A 20,074-nucleotide genomic window follows, 5' to 3' on the forward strand; every position below is an offset into this window, starting at 1 on the left:
TATGCAACCACCATGTCATCATTACACTTAAAAGAATTAACAATACTTCCTTAGTGTCATCTAATACCAGGTCCAAATTAAAATGACCGTGATCATCTCAAAGTATTTTTTTTTTTCCTGTTGGTTGTTCAAATCAGAATCCCAACAAAGTTCACATATTGCATTTGGTCGTTACATCTCAAAAGTCTCTTTTATTCTACATTCTGTTGCTTTTAGGGAACTGTCCCTGAAAATCAGGAAACCAGAATTAGGGGAAAAAGTTGTCTCCCTTTGTGGAAGAAAGGAGGGTAAAATACATCTTGAGCGAATCTGCATAGTTTTTAGCTATACAAAGGAATTTAGAATCATTGCATATTTCTTGAGAAGATGCTGGAAAGACCTTGGAGAATGACCATCTCTGATGAATGAACAGATTTGGGCCATTGCTAGGAATGTGGGTGGTCAAATGACTTGGATTCCTTTGTTTTTGGAGAATGGCGATATCTTTCCCTTACCTGGTAGATTTTTCCGTTTGTTCTTTCGCCAGCTCTGCTAAGTAGGCAAAAATACGTGAAAGCCTAGTGATGTTATATCTTTCCTGTCGTTTATTGGCATAGTCATGTTTCTGTAAAGCCACCTTTGCTGGTGTGACAGATTTCTGTTCTCTCAGAAACACTGGATTAGGAGTGGATGATTTCTTCATTTCTGTTTGATTCCTTCCATTTCTGTAGCTGTGTCAATTCTCTCTCAGTTGCTATTTAGTCCAAATATTCTTATTTGTTCTCAGAGAGGGACTTCTGGCTATTTTTGCAGGACCCTCAAATCAGCCACAAAATAATTAACACTCTTTGCAGTGAACAAACATAATACAGTAAACCAGACTGTTTTTGCAACTTGGAAATACATTCCCAAACATTTGCACACTCTCCAAAATATATTATCAGTTTGCTTCTTACCGGGGATTATTCAGGAAATGAACGAATAGCAGTCTTCCATATTTTTCATTTGTTACAAATAGCTAATCACTTAGGGCGGGTATTCGAAAGGTTGTTGCTTGAAGTTGTGTGGTGAATTTTTGTACTCTTTTCAGGATGGGACTCTTTAAGGTCCCTGCCTTACTCACGGACTTATCCTCAGAGCAGTAACCATACATTTTTTCATGCATTCCCATTCAGCGGATCCGGGCCACAGTAAATAGCCAGGAGCAGAAAAGGCTATTGATGGATTTGGATATTTCCATGAGGACAGTGGACTGTCCTTTTACGGTCACCTTTTATGGCGCACTCTTCCGGGAGGTAGGTGATCCTTCAATTTAAAGTCCAAGGAGAACAATAACTAAAGAAGTTCCTCTGATCACATGAATACCGTGCGCAATCCTGGCACCCTTTCTTATGAGACACGTCTTCTGTGGAGAGTTTTACGCTTGTGCAATGATGACATGCCCTGGTGTAAAGTTGGCTTGCAATTAGAGTATTTTCAAATATGTTTAGCCTTTTAAAGATGCTGAGGCTCCCCTTCTCCTTTCTGTTTTGGTTTGTCTATTTTGGCAGAACTGTCTATATCAATTATCTCTAGACTGATTTAGATAGAATCCTTAAAATCTGAAATACTCTCGTCTTTTCGCCACTTGATAAGCTTCATGTAGCCTCGTGTACCATGTAGGTTTACACTTACCTCTTTTCTCTCCTCCTGCTTTTACTTTACCATTAGATGGCGTATGATGCTTCTCCTCACTCTTAAAACCAGCCTTTTGATGAACTGGTGCTAGTGCTGTATGCGGGAGGTCAGACATGGAGTAGGCATCTAAACTTATCTCCTACTCTCCTAGAGAGCAGTAGCAGTTAAACCTTGTGTTTCTGGGATTCTATTGCTTGTGGCTATTAGTATTTAGATCCTAGATTTCACCAAGGAGTGGGTGGTCACATGTGAGTTCTGCGTGGCTGTCTGCTGGTTTTCTCTTTGGAGATAATCTTGCTTGTTTATAAATTTCTTTGAGATCTTGAAGGGAAACTGTACATTTCCTCCAAAAACTCAAGCAAGAAATAGGCAGTTCTTCCTGACAGCTGTTAACTGTTTCCTCTGTTTCTCTTTTCCATCCTCGCTAACAATCTCTGAACCAATTGATCTCCAGGGTGATGTCTGGATCTGCATGGAGCTCATGGATACATCGCTAGATAAATTCTACAAACAAGTGATTGATAAAGGCCAAACAATTCCAGAAGACATCTTAGGGAAAATAGCCGTTTCGGTGAGTACATCATGGACCCTACTACAAAGAGAGTCTGAGAAGTCTGGGTCTTATGTGTCATTGTACCCCCAGTATGAGGAAACACTACCTGGACCATAGCTCACATCTACTACATGTCTCTTGAATGCGTGAGTGCATCTGTGGATTGATAAGTGAATGCTTTTCTTTTTGAGCCTTATGTAGAAGATGCTACTCCTGACTTGGTTTTTGGTAAACTCAGTTAAAGAGCCTCAAGGCAGCGCATTCATCTGCTTTGACCACATCCCTGGTGTCTATATTCTGATATTAGTTTATTTTGATTTTAAGTTGTAGATTTTTAAATGTTTTCTTAGGACTAACAGGCATAGAAAGAAGCAGAAGAAAATGAAATGAAATGAAGGGCTGCACCCTTTATGGCTACTGAGGTTCGGGAGAGTGGAGAGAAAAAAATGCTGGAGGCCAAATGAAAAACAAGATATATGACTGAGACTTCTCTTTGCTGTAAGATAGAATCCTCTCTAGTGGGTGGAGCCCAATTTATGTAACTTCCTATGTATTTTCCTGGATAGGACCACCACTATTTGAGGAAATACTTCACCTTGTGACCTTAAGTCAGGGATAATAAACCTGGATATGCTTAGCATTCAATTTCTTTCCAGTGATGGGGGAAATAAATCTATCTTGTGTTTCTCTTGCAGATTGTAAAAGCATTAGAACATTTACACAGTAAACTCTCTGTCATTCATCGAGGTGAGCATCCATGCAGCTGCCTTGGCTGTTCCTTTTGTAAAGTTCATTTCTTTTACCTGAGTTTTGGTTTTTTTTTTCCTCTAATGGATGGAAGTGAAATTGAGTCAGCCAAGAGAACTGAGGAGTTTTCCTTTGGGACTGGATAGCAAATCACATCAGTAGCTGTTCTTTATTTTGTGTGAGGACATCAGAAGACATGGGCTTTATATTACACCTAAATTGAATATAAAATGCCTGTTACCAAGCAGAGCTGTGGGAGTACCCCACTGAGAATTTTAGAGAATAGGATAAAAATTCATCTGGTGTTGGGCATCACCTGGGAGCTTGTTAGAAAAGTAGAATCATGGGTCCCAAAATCAATTGATTAAGAATCTGCATTTAACAGGATTCCCAAGTAATTCTTGCACATTAAAGCGTGAAAAGTTCTGGTATAAAGCACAGCCCTTTCAGACAGCAGGAGGCAGGATAAGATGAAAAAATTGGTAGATTTATCCATCCATTCATCCATCCATTTATCTTTTATAATTGTTTTTCCAGCATTTATACAATACTGTATTTATACAGCACTCTAGTAGAATCCCTGAGGGGCATCTAAGAAGAAAACATGTATTCTTATTAAAATTATACGTTATTCTTAATAGGGAAGTAAGATGATACAACAAACACATGGGGGAAAAAAACCAGATTAGAAATACGAAAGTACCAAAAATGGAAGTAGTATAGGTAGTCTATAAAACAAGGAAATGGTTAGCTCTGGTGACTATAGTCAAGGAAGCTTCTTGGAAGAGATGTGCTCAACCAGGTCTTTGGGAAAATTCATGGAAAGTATTGGCAGCTAATAAGGCATTGTGATTTGGTAATTCTTATGCTCTCTGAGCCTGAAAAGAATGTAAAATGCCTCAAACAGTGTGCCTATTATGATTGTTATTATTGTTATTAATTGTTATTATTAGAAATTGGAAAAATGGGAAGGAAGAAGGGGAGGAGAAGAAAGTGGGAAGGAATCCACATAGGAAGATAAATGTGGATTACCCACAAATGTGAAGCTGATTTTTAAGAGTTTATTTCAAAATTATGGAATATTTCATTCATATTAGAGGATGTATATAAAGTATAAAAAATAATAAAGTGAAAATTTGTATATATGCCATTCAGTTTAAGGGAAAATTATAAAGGATAATTTTGATAGTTTTAGAATTACTTATTTCTTCTGATTATATGTCCTTTGTGAAAAAAATTAACTTAATTTCTAATTCCATTATCCAAAGATAACAATGGTTCATCTACTTGGGGTGTGGGTAGGAGTGTTGTATCTTTCCAGTCTGAAGCATTCATTTAAGAACTGTTCAGTAATACTCCTTCATCCACACGTATATTCTGTGATGAGCCTCATGGTCTGGAATATCTGAGTTTATGATGAGTTACCCTATGTGACCTCTGACATACCTCTTGTAGAAGCTTCAATTAAAATTGGTGGCTTTAATTGTATTTGTTGTACTGGTATGTCATAGTCTGCCTTTTCATTCCACGATCTATTACTGCTACACTAAATGTGCAATAGATCATTATGAACTGGACTTTTAAAAATTTTGTTTTCATAAGAACATTTAACATGAGATCTACCCCCATAATGAATTTTTACGTGTATGATATAGTATTGTTCATTGTAGGCTTAATGTTGCACAGAACATCTCTGGAACAGATTCATCTTGCATAATAGAGACTATGCCCGTAGAACTGGGCATTTGATTCAGTAATAATTTTTTAAGTTCTTACTACAGTCACGCGACGCATAACAACATTTTGGTCAACAATGGGCTGCATATACAATAGTGGTCCTATAAGATTAGTGCCATACAGCCTAGATGTGCAGTAGGCTGTACCATCTAGGTTTGTGTAAGTACACTCTATGATGTTCACACAATGATGAAATCACCTAATGACACATTTCTCAGAACATATCCCTGTTGTTAAGTGATGCATGACTGTATATGTATGGAGGCAACGAAGATGACCAATTAAATAGAGGAGACAGTCCTTTCCATTAATGGGTTCACAATCTGACGTGAAAGACAAAACATGAAATAGAAAATCAAGTTGAAAGCAATAAGAGGTATGCAACTGTGAGCCAAGGATGGTAGTTTCTTTCATATTGGGCCTTGTGGGGAAAGGAAGGTGAAGGAGAAATGGAGATAACAGGCCCTCTGGTGGTAGAGAAATGAATCTTCAAAGCAGGCTGAGATAATGGGCTCCTTGTTGTTCTTGCATTCAGACGTCAAGCCTTCCAATGTGCTGATCAATACTCTGGGCCAAGTGAAGATGTGTGATTTTGGAATCAGTGGCTACCTTGTAGACTCTGTTGCTAAAACCATTGATGCAGGATGCAAACCATACATGGCTGTAAGTACAGCAGCTGGGGGTGGCATCTGAGAATGCAATTGCTGGCAAACCATCCCAGAAAATAGGAAATGCACAGCCACAGAGGGAAAATTGAAATGTGCCTAAGATGCAAGAAATATTCTGTATCTTCTTTTTTCTTACATATTTCCTGTCTGAAATCCTTAGTCACTTGCTTCATGTATATTATTTTTAAAAAATCAAATAAAGAGATATATTATTTGAAGACATGTAGGTAATACCTACAGCCCGCACAGTTTTCCACACTGAGTTGCAGGGGAGTGTTACCTTGTTTGTTGAGGACAGAACAGTCGATAGAAGTTAAATTACCCAAACAGTTAGGTCAGTCCTGAGAGAACCTCATGGCTGTGAAGATTCTTTGCCTTTAGCAGAGATGTTGGGACTCTCTTCAACTTAAGCAATTTCACTGTATTCTCTTTGGAAATGAACTCATGCTTGGAATTAAAAAGCTTCCTGTCCACGTTTAGCTAAAAGTTATTTAGGTCTGTTAACACCAGACAGTAGCCCAAAGTCTTGTTGATTCTTTTTACTGAGTTCTGGACTGTTGGGGTTTTAAACAAGGAAAATTCTAGGCTGGCAAAGTAGCTTTATAGCGTACATCTTGTTCCTTCTTAAGGCAAAATTGAAACTAGTTTTGAATTGTGAGGGGACTTTGATCCATTACTGTGGCCAAGCAAGGACTAGTGCAGAATGAGGAAAGTCCCTTGGAGATGTTGATCCTCACTGTAGTTACTGAGTCTTCTTGGCCTGGGAGGCATGTTAACAGCTTAAAACAACTTACTTGGCAGCTGGTGCCACCCCCACCCCTAGAGACTTATTGAGCTAAGAATGCCATCTCAGTTGTCTTTTTCTGTCTCCTTTCCAGCCTGAAAGAATAAACCCCGAGCTCAACCAGAAGGGATACAGTGTGAAGTCTGACATCTGGAGTCTCGGCATCACAATGGTAGCGTGTGACTGAGGTTCTTGGCATGAAGCCGAAGTGGGGTGCACTTTGAGACCAAGAGGCAAATGCCCTAAATGCTGGTCATCCTCTCCTGCCTGTGATAGCAGGAGGTTTTGAGTGACAATTGTTGGCAGTGTGGTGTAGCAGAGATACTGACCTGGGATTGGGCAAATCCAGTTTTTCTCTTTATTCTACCTCTACCTAGTTGTATGCCCTTGAGTAACTGATGGAGTCAGATAGACTGTCTTACTGTCCTCATCTGTAAAATGAGAGGGTCTGACTATAGTTCCTGATAGTTTTCCTTATAGTTTAAAATTAAATTATTCTAATCAAGGTGTGAAGAAACTTAAGCTACTCAAAGAGTGCAAATATGCGTGGACCCTGATAGAGGCATGTTATCCAGGAGATAGGCTGCGCTTCCCAGAATGTGGTCGTGTTGGAAGTCTTGGCCGTTGAGGTCAGGTCGAGCAAAAGACATGATAACAAAGAGGCTAATTTCCTTAGGCACAGCCCTAAAGTTATACGATTAGTCCCTTCTTCGTAACTTTGGGGATCATAAACTTTCCGTCCATCACCAAGGTCTGGAATTGTCCACTGTGGTCCTGGCTCCTTCCCAGCACAGCAGCTGATTAAATCCCATGAGTTATTTCACATCCCTTCCCAGAATACATGTGATCTTGTAATGGCAAAGTGGCATTACTCACATCCAAAAAAAGATCAGTCGTTTGGTCCGAGGTATTTTTTTTTTCCATTCCAGCAAGAGACCTGCAGATGGCAGCAGATGTACAGCTCTGTAAAATCTTAGGGTGAGACTTAACTTTTCAGACCAAACATCTGAAAACCTGGTTGCTTTACATCCTGCAGTTTCATACTGCTGGCTTACAATTTTATTGTGTGACGATGGGTTTTAGTGAGGACCCACTTTTAAATAGGCTTAAATGGCTGTCTCTACTAAGATAGTGTTTGAAAATCCCTAACACTAGGAATTGGGGGGCCAATCGCTAGAGAACATATTATTAGTTTATTTGCCCCCCCAATTTTACTTGAACTTCTGCTTTGTAGTTCTCTCTGGTTCTCCTGGAACAAAACACAGTAGATTCCCTAATCTAGTAGCCCTATTTAAACTCTTCTCTCCTTGTTTTCCTCTCCTTTCTAGATTGAGTTGGCCATCCTTCGGTTTCCTTATGATTCGTGGGGAACGCCTTTTCAGCAGCTCAAACAGGTGGTAGAGGAGCCATCACCGCAACTCCCGGCAGACAAGTTCTCCGAAGAGTTTGTTGACTTTACCTCGCAGTGGTAAGAGAGCCTCATCTCCCAGGTGCCAGTGTTAAGGAGGAAGAGGAGTTCTCATGAATTTCCTCCATCGGTTTTAATCCACTGTGCATACATTCATTCCAAAAGCATTTGTGGAGTGTGCCCTTGATGCTGGAGAAACAAAGATGCCTCTCTCCCAGTCCCTGCCCTCATGGAGCTCAAAGTCAAGTAGGGGAGTCTCCTCGATCAATAATTACAGTACAGTATGGCAAGCCCAGTGATGGAGATATGTGTGGGGTATTGGGGAAGCTCAGAGGGAAACCATTAGGATAAATTTTCTGGAGGGGGTGAATCCCGAGCTGAGACCATATGAAGTATTTTCCAAGTGAAAGGGAGGTAGGGGAGGGAAAGGTATTCCAAGCAGGAGGAACATCGTGCATTGTGTCACAGAAGTGAGAAACTCCTTTATGAGAGCAACAATTAATTTGATGTTGGTTAGAGCACAAAGAAAAGGTGGTAGGATCCGCCAGAGGATTAGGGATGGGGAATAGATAAGATGCAAAGAATTACCTTGGAGTGGAAGACAGTAGGTAGGTTGAGAGTGTTACTTAGTTACCTAGAAGTCTTGCAAAGTAGTGCTAGTGTTTTGTAGGCTGCCTCCCATGCAACTCTTGCTAACTGTGGTTATCATTGTCTGTGCGGGTACAATGGACAGTATTGGAGGTCTGAGAAGGGAATCTAAAGAATGTTGGAGTGGAAGGATGGAAGAACTCATGGTAATGCTGTCACCTTTGTTTTCATGGCAATTCCCGGTGGATTCGAGGAAAGTATGGGAGGGGATAGTTTTCTGTAGAAAATCTAGTGATTTCTGTCTGTGTAGCAACCCTGAGGCTTAGCATAACTTGATACTAATGACCATGGCAAGTGCTGCTGGAAGAGGATGCCAAGAAAGAAAGCATAGAATGGAACCAACTTAGTTTATTTGGGCATCCTGCAGGAGCACATGAGAAATAGGAGGAAGGGGAATCAGATGGTGACAAGTCCAGCTGTGACTCTTGGAGAGGAGCAGTTCTTGCCCAGAGAGGCCACTTGCTGCTGAGGAGGGGATGGACCTCTGAAGACTGACAGTGCAGCTCCCTCAAGGTTATCATTTCTTGGCCTCCATGCTCTTTGGAAGAACTGTTCTGAATGCAGCTTTTATTGGGAAACGTGTTAAGACAAAGCAATTGTCTGTTGCTTGTGAAACTAAGGCCTCTTGGAGCTTTTGTTAGGGCTAGCCCCCATGTCACCTCTGGGCCGTTTCCCTAATGATATATGAAGATGGCCTACTATTATGTGTTTTTGTTTTAGTTTTGGTTGAATGGCCAAAGAGGGGCTGGAGCACTGGGCAGTATGTTGTTGGGTGATTCTTAATATGTACTTTCTCTGGGCTACTGTGTCCTCCTATCTGCTTTCCTGGGTGAGTGTGCTGGATGGTGGTACCCCAGCCAGGTCGAGATGGGCTCCTGATTTTGCCTTCTGGATTCAAGAACTTGGGAGTTTTTTTGTTTTTTGGTTTTTTCCTTATGCTCAAAGGTTTAAAGGCCACATAGGAAAAGGAATGAGTGGTAGTAATGGGGAAGGATCGTATCTAGGAAGTCTTTTCAAACTCTCCTCTCCATAAGCTCTTTCCTACCTGTCCCCTTTTCCCAAGATGCTGGATACTTCAGAAAACTTTGGTAAGAGCAAGGCTGGTGTGAAAAGTTTAAGAAAGCTGAGCCGCCTGTTGGGAGTCACTAGATTAATCCGGTAGTTCTCAACTCTGACTGCTCCTTTATAAAACTCAAGAGAGCTTTCACATGTGCTGTCACCTGAGCCTCACCCTCAGAGATTCTGATTTAATTGATCTGGTGAAGGTCCTGAGTGTCAATATTTTTCACATGTTTTCAAATCATTCTACTGTATAGCTGGGGTGAGAACCCCTAATTTAGACCTATGATCTTGTGGACCCGCTATCAACTGCTTCCTGTTCAAAAGCTGCTTCTCTTCTATAATTTATTTTTTAAAAAATCATTCAATTACTTTATTTTTCTTTCACCAAAGTATTTTTTTCCCTTACTGAGAATTTCCCCTAAAGAATCAGTGTTAAAGCTTTTTATAGATATTTAAAAAATGAAAATCTTGAAAAATAAATGCTTTCTAATTTTAATGTATGCACACATATATGGAAATTCCAGACACTTGTATTATTGCTCTTTTATAGCGACCACCCTGTGCCTACCCTCACCCCCAGAACACTCCTGGGATCTTCATGACCACCCCTCTGAGGTCTACATTCCCCTCTTGTTTTCTCTTAATTTTAGTTCCAGCTACTATCGTTCATTCATTTAAAAATTTTGAGCCATAGACATTTTCCAGCTTTTCTGGAACCATTAATTAGTTTAATTCTGTTAATTCTGTGTCATTTCATTGGCACTCAAGTCAGCCAGTCTGGCTCGCTTATGGGGCTTACTGAAAAAATAATAATCATAGAAACAAAACCCAAATCACTTTAAATTGAAGTCGTCAAAGAATAAATTCTTCCTCAACCTTCTAGTGTTGTAGCTCCTGTAGAATCTGATACTTAAGAATATCAATTGTGTAAAATAGTGAGTCATTTTTGTTGGTCTGAGAATTGGGAAATAGAAAAGGAGCGTTCATTCTGAATTTTATGAGCATTCTTACTTCAATCAAGTCGGGTTTTTTAAGAGTACAGGCTCTCCTGTTTTAGACGCCAAGTCAATAGTTTTTTGCCTACCATAAATCACCAGTGGATTTTCTTTAGTACTCCAGAGTATGAACATTATTTTGAAGTCAACTGAGTTGGAAAAGTTGTCTAGAAAAAGAGTTGTCAGGAAGTGGTGCTGATTTTTGTTAGATTTTATGAATAGCTTAGATCTTTGTGGAAGCAATTTTATTTTTCATATGTATTAGCGTACAGATACAGACTTGCCCCCAGTAGCAGTGTAGTTACTTCGCTTGTTTTCTGACTGACAGTTTGAAGTTTGATCTGGAGCTGGGTGGCCAGAAGGGAGACATCACTATTACCCAAGAACACTTCTATTTCTTGATGAAGAGAAGGATGTAGCCTATAGATATAACTCCCTTTTATAGCTGTGCCTCCATTTTCCTATGTTTAAAGCTATATTTTTGAGACATGTTTTCATAAAAGGACACTTTTTTGGGAGACCTTCCTGTGCTTTTTGTATTTTTATGACATAGTCAGGCTATGATCCTTCAAAACGTCTTAAAAAGCCCCAACTCTTTGTGGTAAGTGGGGAAAGGGGACTGTAGATTTGGAAAGGGAAAAATTTAACCTCAAATTTCGAGACAGATACATCTGTGTTTTTATCTCCTACATTTGCCTTTGGGCTGAATGTAGACTAGAAGAAAAAGGGACCATTCTCGACCTTTCATGGGATGCATCCTACCAAAGCATGTGGTGACATCGCAGCGCTGCTGCAAGCTGTACACCTTCATCCAGGGAGTCAACTTGGTAGCCACTCCCCTCTGATCGCTGCTTGTCCGTTGACAGTGAATCGTGGTTTGTGGGGTGGAGTAGAGAGCACTTATAGGCTATCACTGTCACACCCGAGGTCAGATGTAGAGCACAGAGCTCCAGGTGCTATCTTTCTCTTGCAGTAGCGTGAGAAAAACATTATCCTCAGGGTGGGAGAGTGGCGGGGAAGAAAGTTAAGGTATTTATTCCTTATGAACTTGAACAAAACAATCCAATGATTTCTTACAAACCCTTCCTTTCTGTACTTATTTTGAAACAGGACTACTGAAGGACATTTTCTTCCTCTTCCCCTACGCATGGCATTCTTATTATAGGGGTTTTAAAGAGTTCTTGGAGTGGATGATGCGGAGCATATGGGTCTTGTTTGTGGATTCATAACAGAGAAGTCTGACAGAAAGACCTTACATTCTAGGCCTACAGAAAGGTTAACAAATGAGTTTCTCAAAAAATGGAATCTTAACAGGCTAACATTTTTCACCGTAACCTCATCCTACAGGTTGGGGGACTGAAGGAAGTCACTGAGTGCCAAAGCGGCTCGACTTCCTTTTTGCTTTTCCTTTAGGCCTATTTAAGAGGCTCAGTGCTCAGCCGACCAGCCTGATGGCATGCTGGGAGTGTGTTGGAGGCCCACCCAGACACACTGATACTGTCTGACTCAGAGGAACTAGTGTAAAACGGAGACAAGCAAATATAGTTCCCAGCTTGTTCAGGAAGGACAGTAAAGAGTCACTGGATATTTATTTAGCTTATGACAAATGTATGGCTTGAGAGGCGCAATGTATTTTTATTCCGTGGATGCACCAAATAGGGCTTCTTGGAAACGATCAGCTAGAATTCAAATAGGCAGAAATCCTCTGGTCAGCATAAACTTCAAGCTAGCAATTCTTAAGACAGCGTGAAGCTGGTTTTTAGTGTCAGCTACGGTCAGGAGCGTGTGTTGTGGCATTTGGAAGAGGAATTAGGGCAGTTAGCTAATTGCACGCTTGAAAATGACAAGCCACTTGAAAATTCAAAAGTCTGACTCAAATCCAAAAAGAAATTGGTGTAGCTTTGAACTCCACAGTTGTTATTTTATACTGGATTTCAAGCACTTCCTATTAAACATGGAAAATTTGCTTTTTCCCCTAACCTTATCCTGAGTATTTTGCTATTCTTAGCCCATGTTTTGAAGTGTTCTTGATTTAAAAGATGGAGAGAATGGGTTATATCAGTTATATTAATTCAATAAACAGCCTTGGTTTGCTGTGTAAGTGTTTTCCATCAATACTCTGCAGTAGTGCTTGTGGTAAATTTTGAGCTTTCTGATCTGGGGCCGTAAATCAAGAAATTGCCTCTTGGTTGGCCATTTCTGAGATTTCAGGAATCCTTAACACTTTGTGATGGATCAAGGTGGCGTACTTTCCCTACGTTTTCTTTATACAGATAAAAAAAAATTCGGGAGAAATTTTCATAAACTCTTCCAGAAGTGAAGAGATAAGACATCCTGACTTCAAACGACCTCTCCTTAATAAATAGAAACATTGAAGTTCTTCAACCTGATGAGAAGAGTCTTATTTCAGTATCTACTAAATAGAAGGTCAAAAACCAACAATATCACAGAGATCTCTGGTTAGTAAAAGAGGCCATTGTTTCAACATTTGAGAAACAAGCTTTTCTTCCTAACTCTCATTTCTTTGATTCCATTCTTGACCAATGAAAGCTGGTAATGGAAAGGTGGATCTTGGTCCTCAAGGAGAATATTTCAGAGTCAATTTGAAGTTAGGGTCTGATGACTGACTAACGTTCTGTCTGAATAGAGACACCTGAAATCAACCGCTTGAATATGGGATGTGGATTTAATGTTGCTTTTGTGTTTCTCATGGTTAATTTTAGCACGTTGAATTGTTCAGATTATAGAGAAGACTTTCTGGGTTTTGATTTGCTTTGAATAATAGGCGGAAATTCAGGGTTTTTGTACATTAGCTTGTTTGTTTTTCCCCAGGGTGTGTGTGCAAGTCAGCAATGCTCCTGGGATCACATTTCTTCTCCTGTGTTTCCTTCTAGGTGAACTAGCTCTTGAACTTAGAAAAAAAAAAAACTTTGCTTGTTGGGGCGGAGGTAGGGAGGGGTAGTAGTGGTGAGAATGTGCCCAAATGACAGATGAACCAGCTGGAGATGCTTCTAAGTGAATTTCATCTCAGAGAAGGGAATAGAAGGTAGCGATAAGGAGGAATACCCTAATATGCATTGCCGAAGGTCTCTCAACCTCAGCACTAATGACATTTTGGACTGGATCATTTTTTGTTGTGGGGAACTGTCCTGTGCATTGTAGGATGTTTAGCAACATCCCTGGCCTCTACCTATTAGATGCCAGTATCACCCCCCACGACCAGTTGTGTCAACCAAAAATGCCTCTAGACATTGCCGAATATCCCCTGGAGGGCAAAATCACCTGCAGTTGAGATTTGCCAGTGGAGCCCTAGAAAATCTCAGGGTCTAGGTACACCCATAGTCATAAGTGGGAGTTATGAGAGTCATTCCTTCACTCAGGCATCCCCCCCCCCCATATCAATCCGACTCTGACATTGATAATTCCTCTTTCTAATACGCTCTTATTTTTATCCTCAGTTGAGATGAAACTTTCTCTCATAGGTTGTCTGGTCACTGAGGTCACTAGGTCCTAGATCTGCCCTCAGTTCCAGGTTGAAACTTCTCTCCTCACATCTACCTGTACCCTGTCTCAGGTTCCTTGGCTTCTACCCGCAGCATTGCCTGGAATAAACTGGTAGGCTGCTTTAAGTTGTTTTCTAAAGCTTCCTCTTTTTTGTTTTTCTTCATTTCCTTTTTTTTTTTAAACCACAGTTTCTCAAAGCGTCTCAACGACTTCACTCTGTTATGGTTCTGTCCCTTGCCCTCCTCATTATTATTATTAGCCTATGTGGGTGGAATACAGCTCATGTCACACATACTAGGTCTCATTGGCTCAAAATGATGCATTAACGCAAATCCCAGCAACCTAATAATCAGCCACATTTTAGTTCCTTCAACGCCAGGCAAAGTTCCTTTCCATTCATGTATGATTTTGTGGCCCAGTTGGCAGAGGAGTCTGTAGGTTGCCTTGCAAATCATAGTTTTTGAAATCATCCTTTTCTCCATTCTGTAACCTGGGATTCCAACTCCAAATAACTTGCTTCTTTTCTTTTTTCCATTTTAAGGCTGTTGGTGGGTGAATATAGGGGTGGGATGAGGATGGGGTGAGGGGTTGGTCTCTTCATATTGTGATTTTATTACTGTTGCTTCTGGTATCAAATGTTATTAAAATGTCTGTGCCAACAGGGAGCTGCTTGACAGCAGTGTGTGGTCACAAAGTATTTCTAAGAAGAGTAGCCCAGTCACTGGCTGAGTGGGCTTTCTCTTTCATCAGCTGAGAGATAGTAAACAAGTAGTGTTACCTTAGCCATTTTAGGGGTATGTTGCTTCTCTCTCAGGCAGCTTTGGTTAGGAATATATAAAAGCGAATTATATATATTCACGAAAGCCAGAAGCAAGAAGAACCAGGAAGATAGTGAATAGGTATCAAATGTAATATAAGAAGCACCTGCTAATTTCTTTGCCAGTTGGGGTGGAGTAAGAGCTGTCTTGAAGGAAAGTAGATATGTATTTTGAAATATACTGGCTGTAGATCAGAAAAGCTAGTTTATACGTCATTGGTAGAGTATCAAAAGGAAAGTAAACACACACACACAACACACACCCCTATTGTTCCCATTAAGGTACACCCAGAGTGATTTAAAACACAGTTTGTAAGTTTAGCAGTGGAGGAAAGTCAAGATAGGAGACTTATGTTTTCAGTACACTTTTAAAGGTGGTAATGTTTAGTCTTCTACAGGTTCTGAAATCCTAGTCTAGTGATAATGCAGATGGTTTCTAGATTTTAATGTGATCAATTTTTTTTCTTTAAGCTTGAAGAAGAATTCCAAAGAACGGCCAACATATCCAGAGCTTATGGTAAGTATAGTTAGCAGTGTAAATGTGTCCAAACGAAGCTGGTACAGGAAAAGTGGCTGAGACCTAAATTATGATCAAACAACCATGTTGGAAGAGATGATTCGTTGAGACATTGGTAACTGGAATTGAACTCAAGAAAAAAGGAGCTGAGTCCTTCATTTGTCTGATATCCTTCTTTAGCATAACCTGGAGCATGTCTCCAGTCTTAGTACTTTTTTACATGATGATAAACCTATCATCATATAGACCAAATTATGTATACAATTTATATTTTCAAATTTTAAAGATACGAGAAGTCACAAATTAATATAAAATGAGGGAAAGCATGATTTAAAGAATTTCAGTAATGAGAGAAACTTAAGTGCTGTGTGACTGAACAATTTTTGGTAAAATATTTAGGATTAATTAGAATGAATCTCCTTTTGGTGAGTGTTTAGGGAAGAAAGAATCACTTTGTTTTCTCCTGGTTTTCACTTTAGTGGAAAAAGTAAGGCAAAGCCTTGTTAATTTGAATTATACTACCTTGGCATTCACGGTTTATCAATTGCACTATCTATGAAAAAAGAGTGAAACTAGGACCTCAGAGTTGTTGTTTTAAAATAGTTTCTCTTAAGTTGTGGTAACTATAATTCTACGCTAATTATAAATGATCCTTTAATAGAAATGGCAGGGACCTTGACTTGGCAGTCCTTATCTAAGTATATGTTGAATGTGGGAGAAACACATTTTCTTTGGAAATATTATAAAATTCATACTATTTACTAATTTATGTTAACCCTTCCCTAGATTTGTTTCAATTATTAACATTTTAATTTTAGCAAGGGAAGGAAGAATTCTGTTCAGGCACAATTCCAAAAGAGATAAGAGCGAACGTGGACACCATTTCTTACTGGAGCACAGTTACTCAGCAGGCGTTAAATGCTTGTACCTATCCCATCCCACCACAAGCAGTGCTCAGTCTCCAGGACTAAATCAGGGCGGCTGATCTAAGTACAGGTTCCTGATATCCCTTAACAAATGATGTGGTGAGGTGGCTCTAACATGGAATTGTTGGTCAGTTGTATATCTTCTTCGGAAAAGTGTCTATTCAGGTCCTTTGCTCATTTTTTAATTGGATTATTATTTTTATTGCTAATGTGTTGTATGAGTTCTTTATATATTTTGGATATTAATTCCTTATCAGATATGTGGTTTGCAAATATTTTTCCCATTCGGTAGGTTGCCATTTCATTTTGTTGATTGTTTCTTTTGCTGTGCAGAGCTTTTTCGTTTTATTAGTCCCATTTGTTGATTTTTGCCAAGAAGTACTTGAAAAGGTTCTCACCATCACTAATCATAAGGAGAATACAAATCAGAACCACAATGAGATATCACCTCACACCTTTTAGAATGGCTATTGTCAGAAGACAAAGATAACAAATGCTAGCGGTGATGTACAGAAAAGGGAACCCTTGTGTACTGTTGGTGGGAATGTAAACTGGTGCAGCCACTATGGAAAACAGTATGAAGGTTCCTCAAAAAATTAAAAATAGAACTACCTTATGATCTAGCAATTCCACTTCTGGGTATATAGCTGAAGGAAATGAAATCACTATCTCGAAGAGATATCTGCGTCCCCATGTTCATTGCAGCATTGTTTACAATAGGCAAGACGTGGAAACAACCTAAATGTCTGTTGATGGATGAATGGGTAAAGAAAATGTGGTGTATATATACACAATGGAATATTATTCAGTAATAAAAATGAAGGAAATCCTGCCACTTGCAGCAATATGGACAAATCTTGAAGTTATTATGCTAACCGAACTAAGTTAAACAGAGAAGAACAAATACTTATGATTTCACTTGTATATGGTGTCTAAACAAATTGAACCTATAGAAACAGAGAGTGGATTGATGGTTGCCAGAGATGGGAGGAGTGAGGAAAATATGTCAAGGTGGTCATAGGCTACAAACTTCCAGTTGTAAGATGATGAAGTCCTGGGATGTAACGTATAGTGTGGTCATACTGTACTGTGTACTTAAAAGTTACTAGAAGAGTAGATCTTTTAAAAAGTTCTCACCACACACACACACAAAAGGTAATTATGTGAATTGGTGGATACCTTGCCTAACCTTATCATGGTAATCATTTTGTAATATATAAGTATCAAATCATCACATTATACACTTAAACTTAACAATGTTAAATGTCACTTATATCTGAATAAGGATGGGGAAAAAAAAAAGAAGAAAAAGGTCACTTGGAGATGTTAAGCCAGGGAGTTAATAGAAAGCTGATCTAGGCGATTGGTGATAGTCACAACCAGTTACATGGATTTTCACTTCTCTTGGTTGAGCTTTGACTTAAGTCTGAACCATTCTCCAGTTGGATGGCCATAAAAGGATGCTGGGAGGAGTTTGAGAAGAGACAGGGCAGTCTCCTTGGGCCTCCAGTGTTCTCTTTAAAAAGGCAGCCCCGGGGACTCAGCATTCTATCAGCTTTATTCAGCTAAGACACACAGTGGAGGGAGAAAAGAAAAGTCATGCTTGAGGAAATCTTAGCATACTGCATGTTTGGGTTGAATATTTCCTCCCTGATTATATGTATATATGTATATATTTCTGTGTGTGTGTGTGTGAGGAAGATTGGTGCTGAGCTAACATCTGTTGCCAATCTTCCTCTTTTTGCTTGAGGAAGATTGTCCCTGAGCTAACTTCTGTGCCAGTCTTCCTCTATTTTTTCTGTAGGACTCTGCCACAGTGTGGCTTGATGAGCAGTGTGTAGGTCAGCCTCTGGGATCCGAGCAACGAACCCTGGGCCACTGAAGTGGAGCACACGAACTTAACCACTGCGCCACCGGGCTGGCCCCCCTGATTATGTTTCTAATAGCCAGTCAGGGGCCTTTTCAGTTCTGGCTACCCTTTTTTGGTATGTTTTTGCAACCCTGAGAGCATTTTAAAATTAATTTCACATAAAGTGCCTTAGATATAGAGTGATTCCTGTGGGGTCCTATGGCGCCTGTACTCCTATTTTAAAGTTGCCTTGTTTGTCAGTATTTTTGGATAAAAGAAGAACATTTCTCTATATCTCTGGCTATTTGAAATGGAGAACATTTTGTTTTCCTTCCAAGTGACCTCTTATCAGAGGTTTCACTGGAACACACTTGAGAAAAAATGCTGAGTTCTAGCTTAATACACATTGGCAGCTGGTGTTGAATTCTAGCTTTCCAATATATCCTAACACTGTGGGCTTTTATGGCATACATATTAATGTTGTAAGGTCCCATGGGACCTTTTTATGGCATTAGTCTTTGTGGTACTGGAAATGGACTTGCCTTTTAAGGCCCATAACTACTCCCTGCTTTCCTGTGCAATTGAGGTTTTTAAATGGAAAATCTGAGTCCAAACTCTTTGACTTCAGCATTGGGAAAACATGCTGAGAGGCTATTGTTTAGATGGTAGGAGTTGGTGAAGACGTAGAAAGGGGGAAAAAAAGCCTGTTTTCAGGTGAAGGACAGTATAATTAAGGCCCCACCCTAGACATGTACCTCTTATAGAAATCCCAAGTGTTTTCCTCCCAAACTTGCTTTGAGAGATGCACATGCTTTAAGATCATCTCATTTACTTGTTTGCTCAAACTTCCACTGGGGGACATGGCTCAGTAAGATTTGTTCTTCTAGAGTAGGGACCAGCCAACTTGTTCTGTGAAGGCTTAGATAGTAAACATTTAAGGCTTTGTGGCCTCTCACAGCTACTTAGCTCTGTTGTGTTAGCATGAAAGCAGCCATATTCAATATGTAAACCAATGGGTGTGGCTGTGTTCCAATAAAACTTTATTTCAAAAACAGGCAGTGGGCTGGATTTGGCGCCAGGACCATCATTGATTAACCCCTGTCCCAGATAGTAACCACCAGAAATGATAACCAGGTGATTCAAGTGATGGCTCAGTGAGGCGATTATGTTCTCCAAATATCCTGGGAAGTTCTAGATTGAATCGCAGTGTTAAGCAAGGATGACTGAAAACCATAGAAAACCATAGTCTTGAGGGATGAGGTGTTGTGCGTGGGATATGGAGACCATTGGTAATTGTAGCTTGCTGCCCAGTGCTTCTGGCAGTATGTTCAGGGATCTCCATGTCTTCTCCAGGCACAGCTGGTGGTAAAGTCCTCCCTTCGTGTACCTGGCTCCTTTTTTGAGAAACCTAGCCTGGGACCATGGTCTGGGGATCATTCCATGGTGCCTCATTTGCTCCTCTCCTGGTTGCTGTCCTTGCTATTCTTAGTCCATTGCTTATAGGAGGGACTGGGTTCCCTCCCAACCTTTTACAGCCTCAAAACCCACACAAGAAGGCGAGTCACACTTTCCATTTTGACAGGCCTGCCTGTTTTCCCCTCCCCTTGCCCTCTAGCTCTCTCTGCCTGAGAATAAACTGAAAGATGCCTGAGGATTTTTTTTTTTTTTTTTTTTTGGTCAAGGACTTCAGGTCAGGTTATTGAATTCATTCACAGACTCAGGCTATATCCACTGAGCTAAAAGCCACCAGGAGAACCAGAGGCAAGATGGGGCTGGCAGGCATTGGAAGCAGTCACTGAGACAGTCTGAGGTTTGACGTGTCTTGTTTTGATAGTAAAAGCTTTTAAGTACATTAAAAGATCTCCAAATGTCAAGAGGATGTGGGAAAGCTAATAAGCATGATGGTGAAGCACTTAGTAAGTGTGCTAAGTGGTTAGTAATCAAAAGTAATGCTGTTATTTATTTGTCCAAAGATCTCAGGATGAAGGACCTGGCATCTAGAGCTTCAGTTAATACAGTGGGTGTGAGGCTCTGAGCCAACACTCAACCTGTATCTTCAGATGGGGAAAAGCAGGAAACCTCTTTTCCATTTTCTGAATCATGATAGTTAACAGTGACCACCTACCTTCTTTTGGGTTTTATTTCTTTGTTCCCTTCCCATTTGCATTGTTTCCTAAAACTTCCTTGGGTGGGCATTCAGTTC

At 40.1% G+C, this 20,074-nt stretch overlaps 1 protein-coding gene across 2 annotated transcripts in view; it reads left to right on the forward strand.

Moving 5' to 3' along the window:
- Positions 1 to 20,074, forward strand: part of MAP2K6 (mitogen-activated protein kinase kinase 6) — a 116,978-nt gene that overhangs the window by 83,319 nt on the left and 13,585 nt on the right. For both annotated transcript variants that reach the window (XM_046676986.1, XM_046676987.1), the window contains exons 5-11: positions 1,155 to 1,274; positions 2,111 to 2,227; positions 2,905 to 2,956; positions 5,229 to 5,356; positions 6,240 to 6,317; positions 7,474 to 7,613; positions 15,051 to 15,096. In XM_046676986.1, the coding sequence (XP_046532942.1) occupies positions 1,155 to 1,274; positions 2,111 to 2,227; positions 2,905 to 2,956; positions 5,229 to 5,356; positions 6,240 to 6,317; positions 7,474 to 7,613; positions 15,051 to 15,096 (681 nt within the window). The remainder of the gene's footprint in view (positions 1 to 1,154; positions 1,275 to 2,110; positions 2,228 to 2,904; positions 2,957 to 5,228; positions 5,357 to 6,239; positions 6,318 to 7,473; positions 7,614 to 15,050; positions 15,097 to 20,074) is intronic.

The sequence above is a fragment of the Equus quagga genome, chromosome 11 (genome assembly GCF_021613505.1).
Source record: "Equus quagga isolate Etosha38 chromosome 11, UCLA_HA_Equagga_1.0, whole genome shotgun sequence".
Taxonomy (NCBI): Eukaryota; Metazoa; Chordata; class Mammalia; order Perissodactyla; family Equidae; genus Equus; species Equus quagga.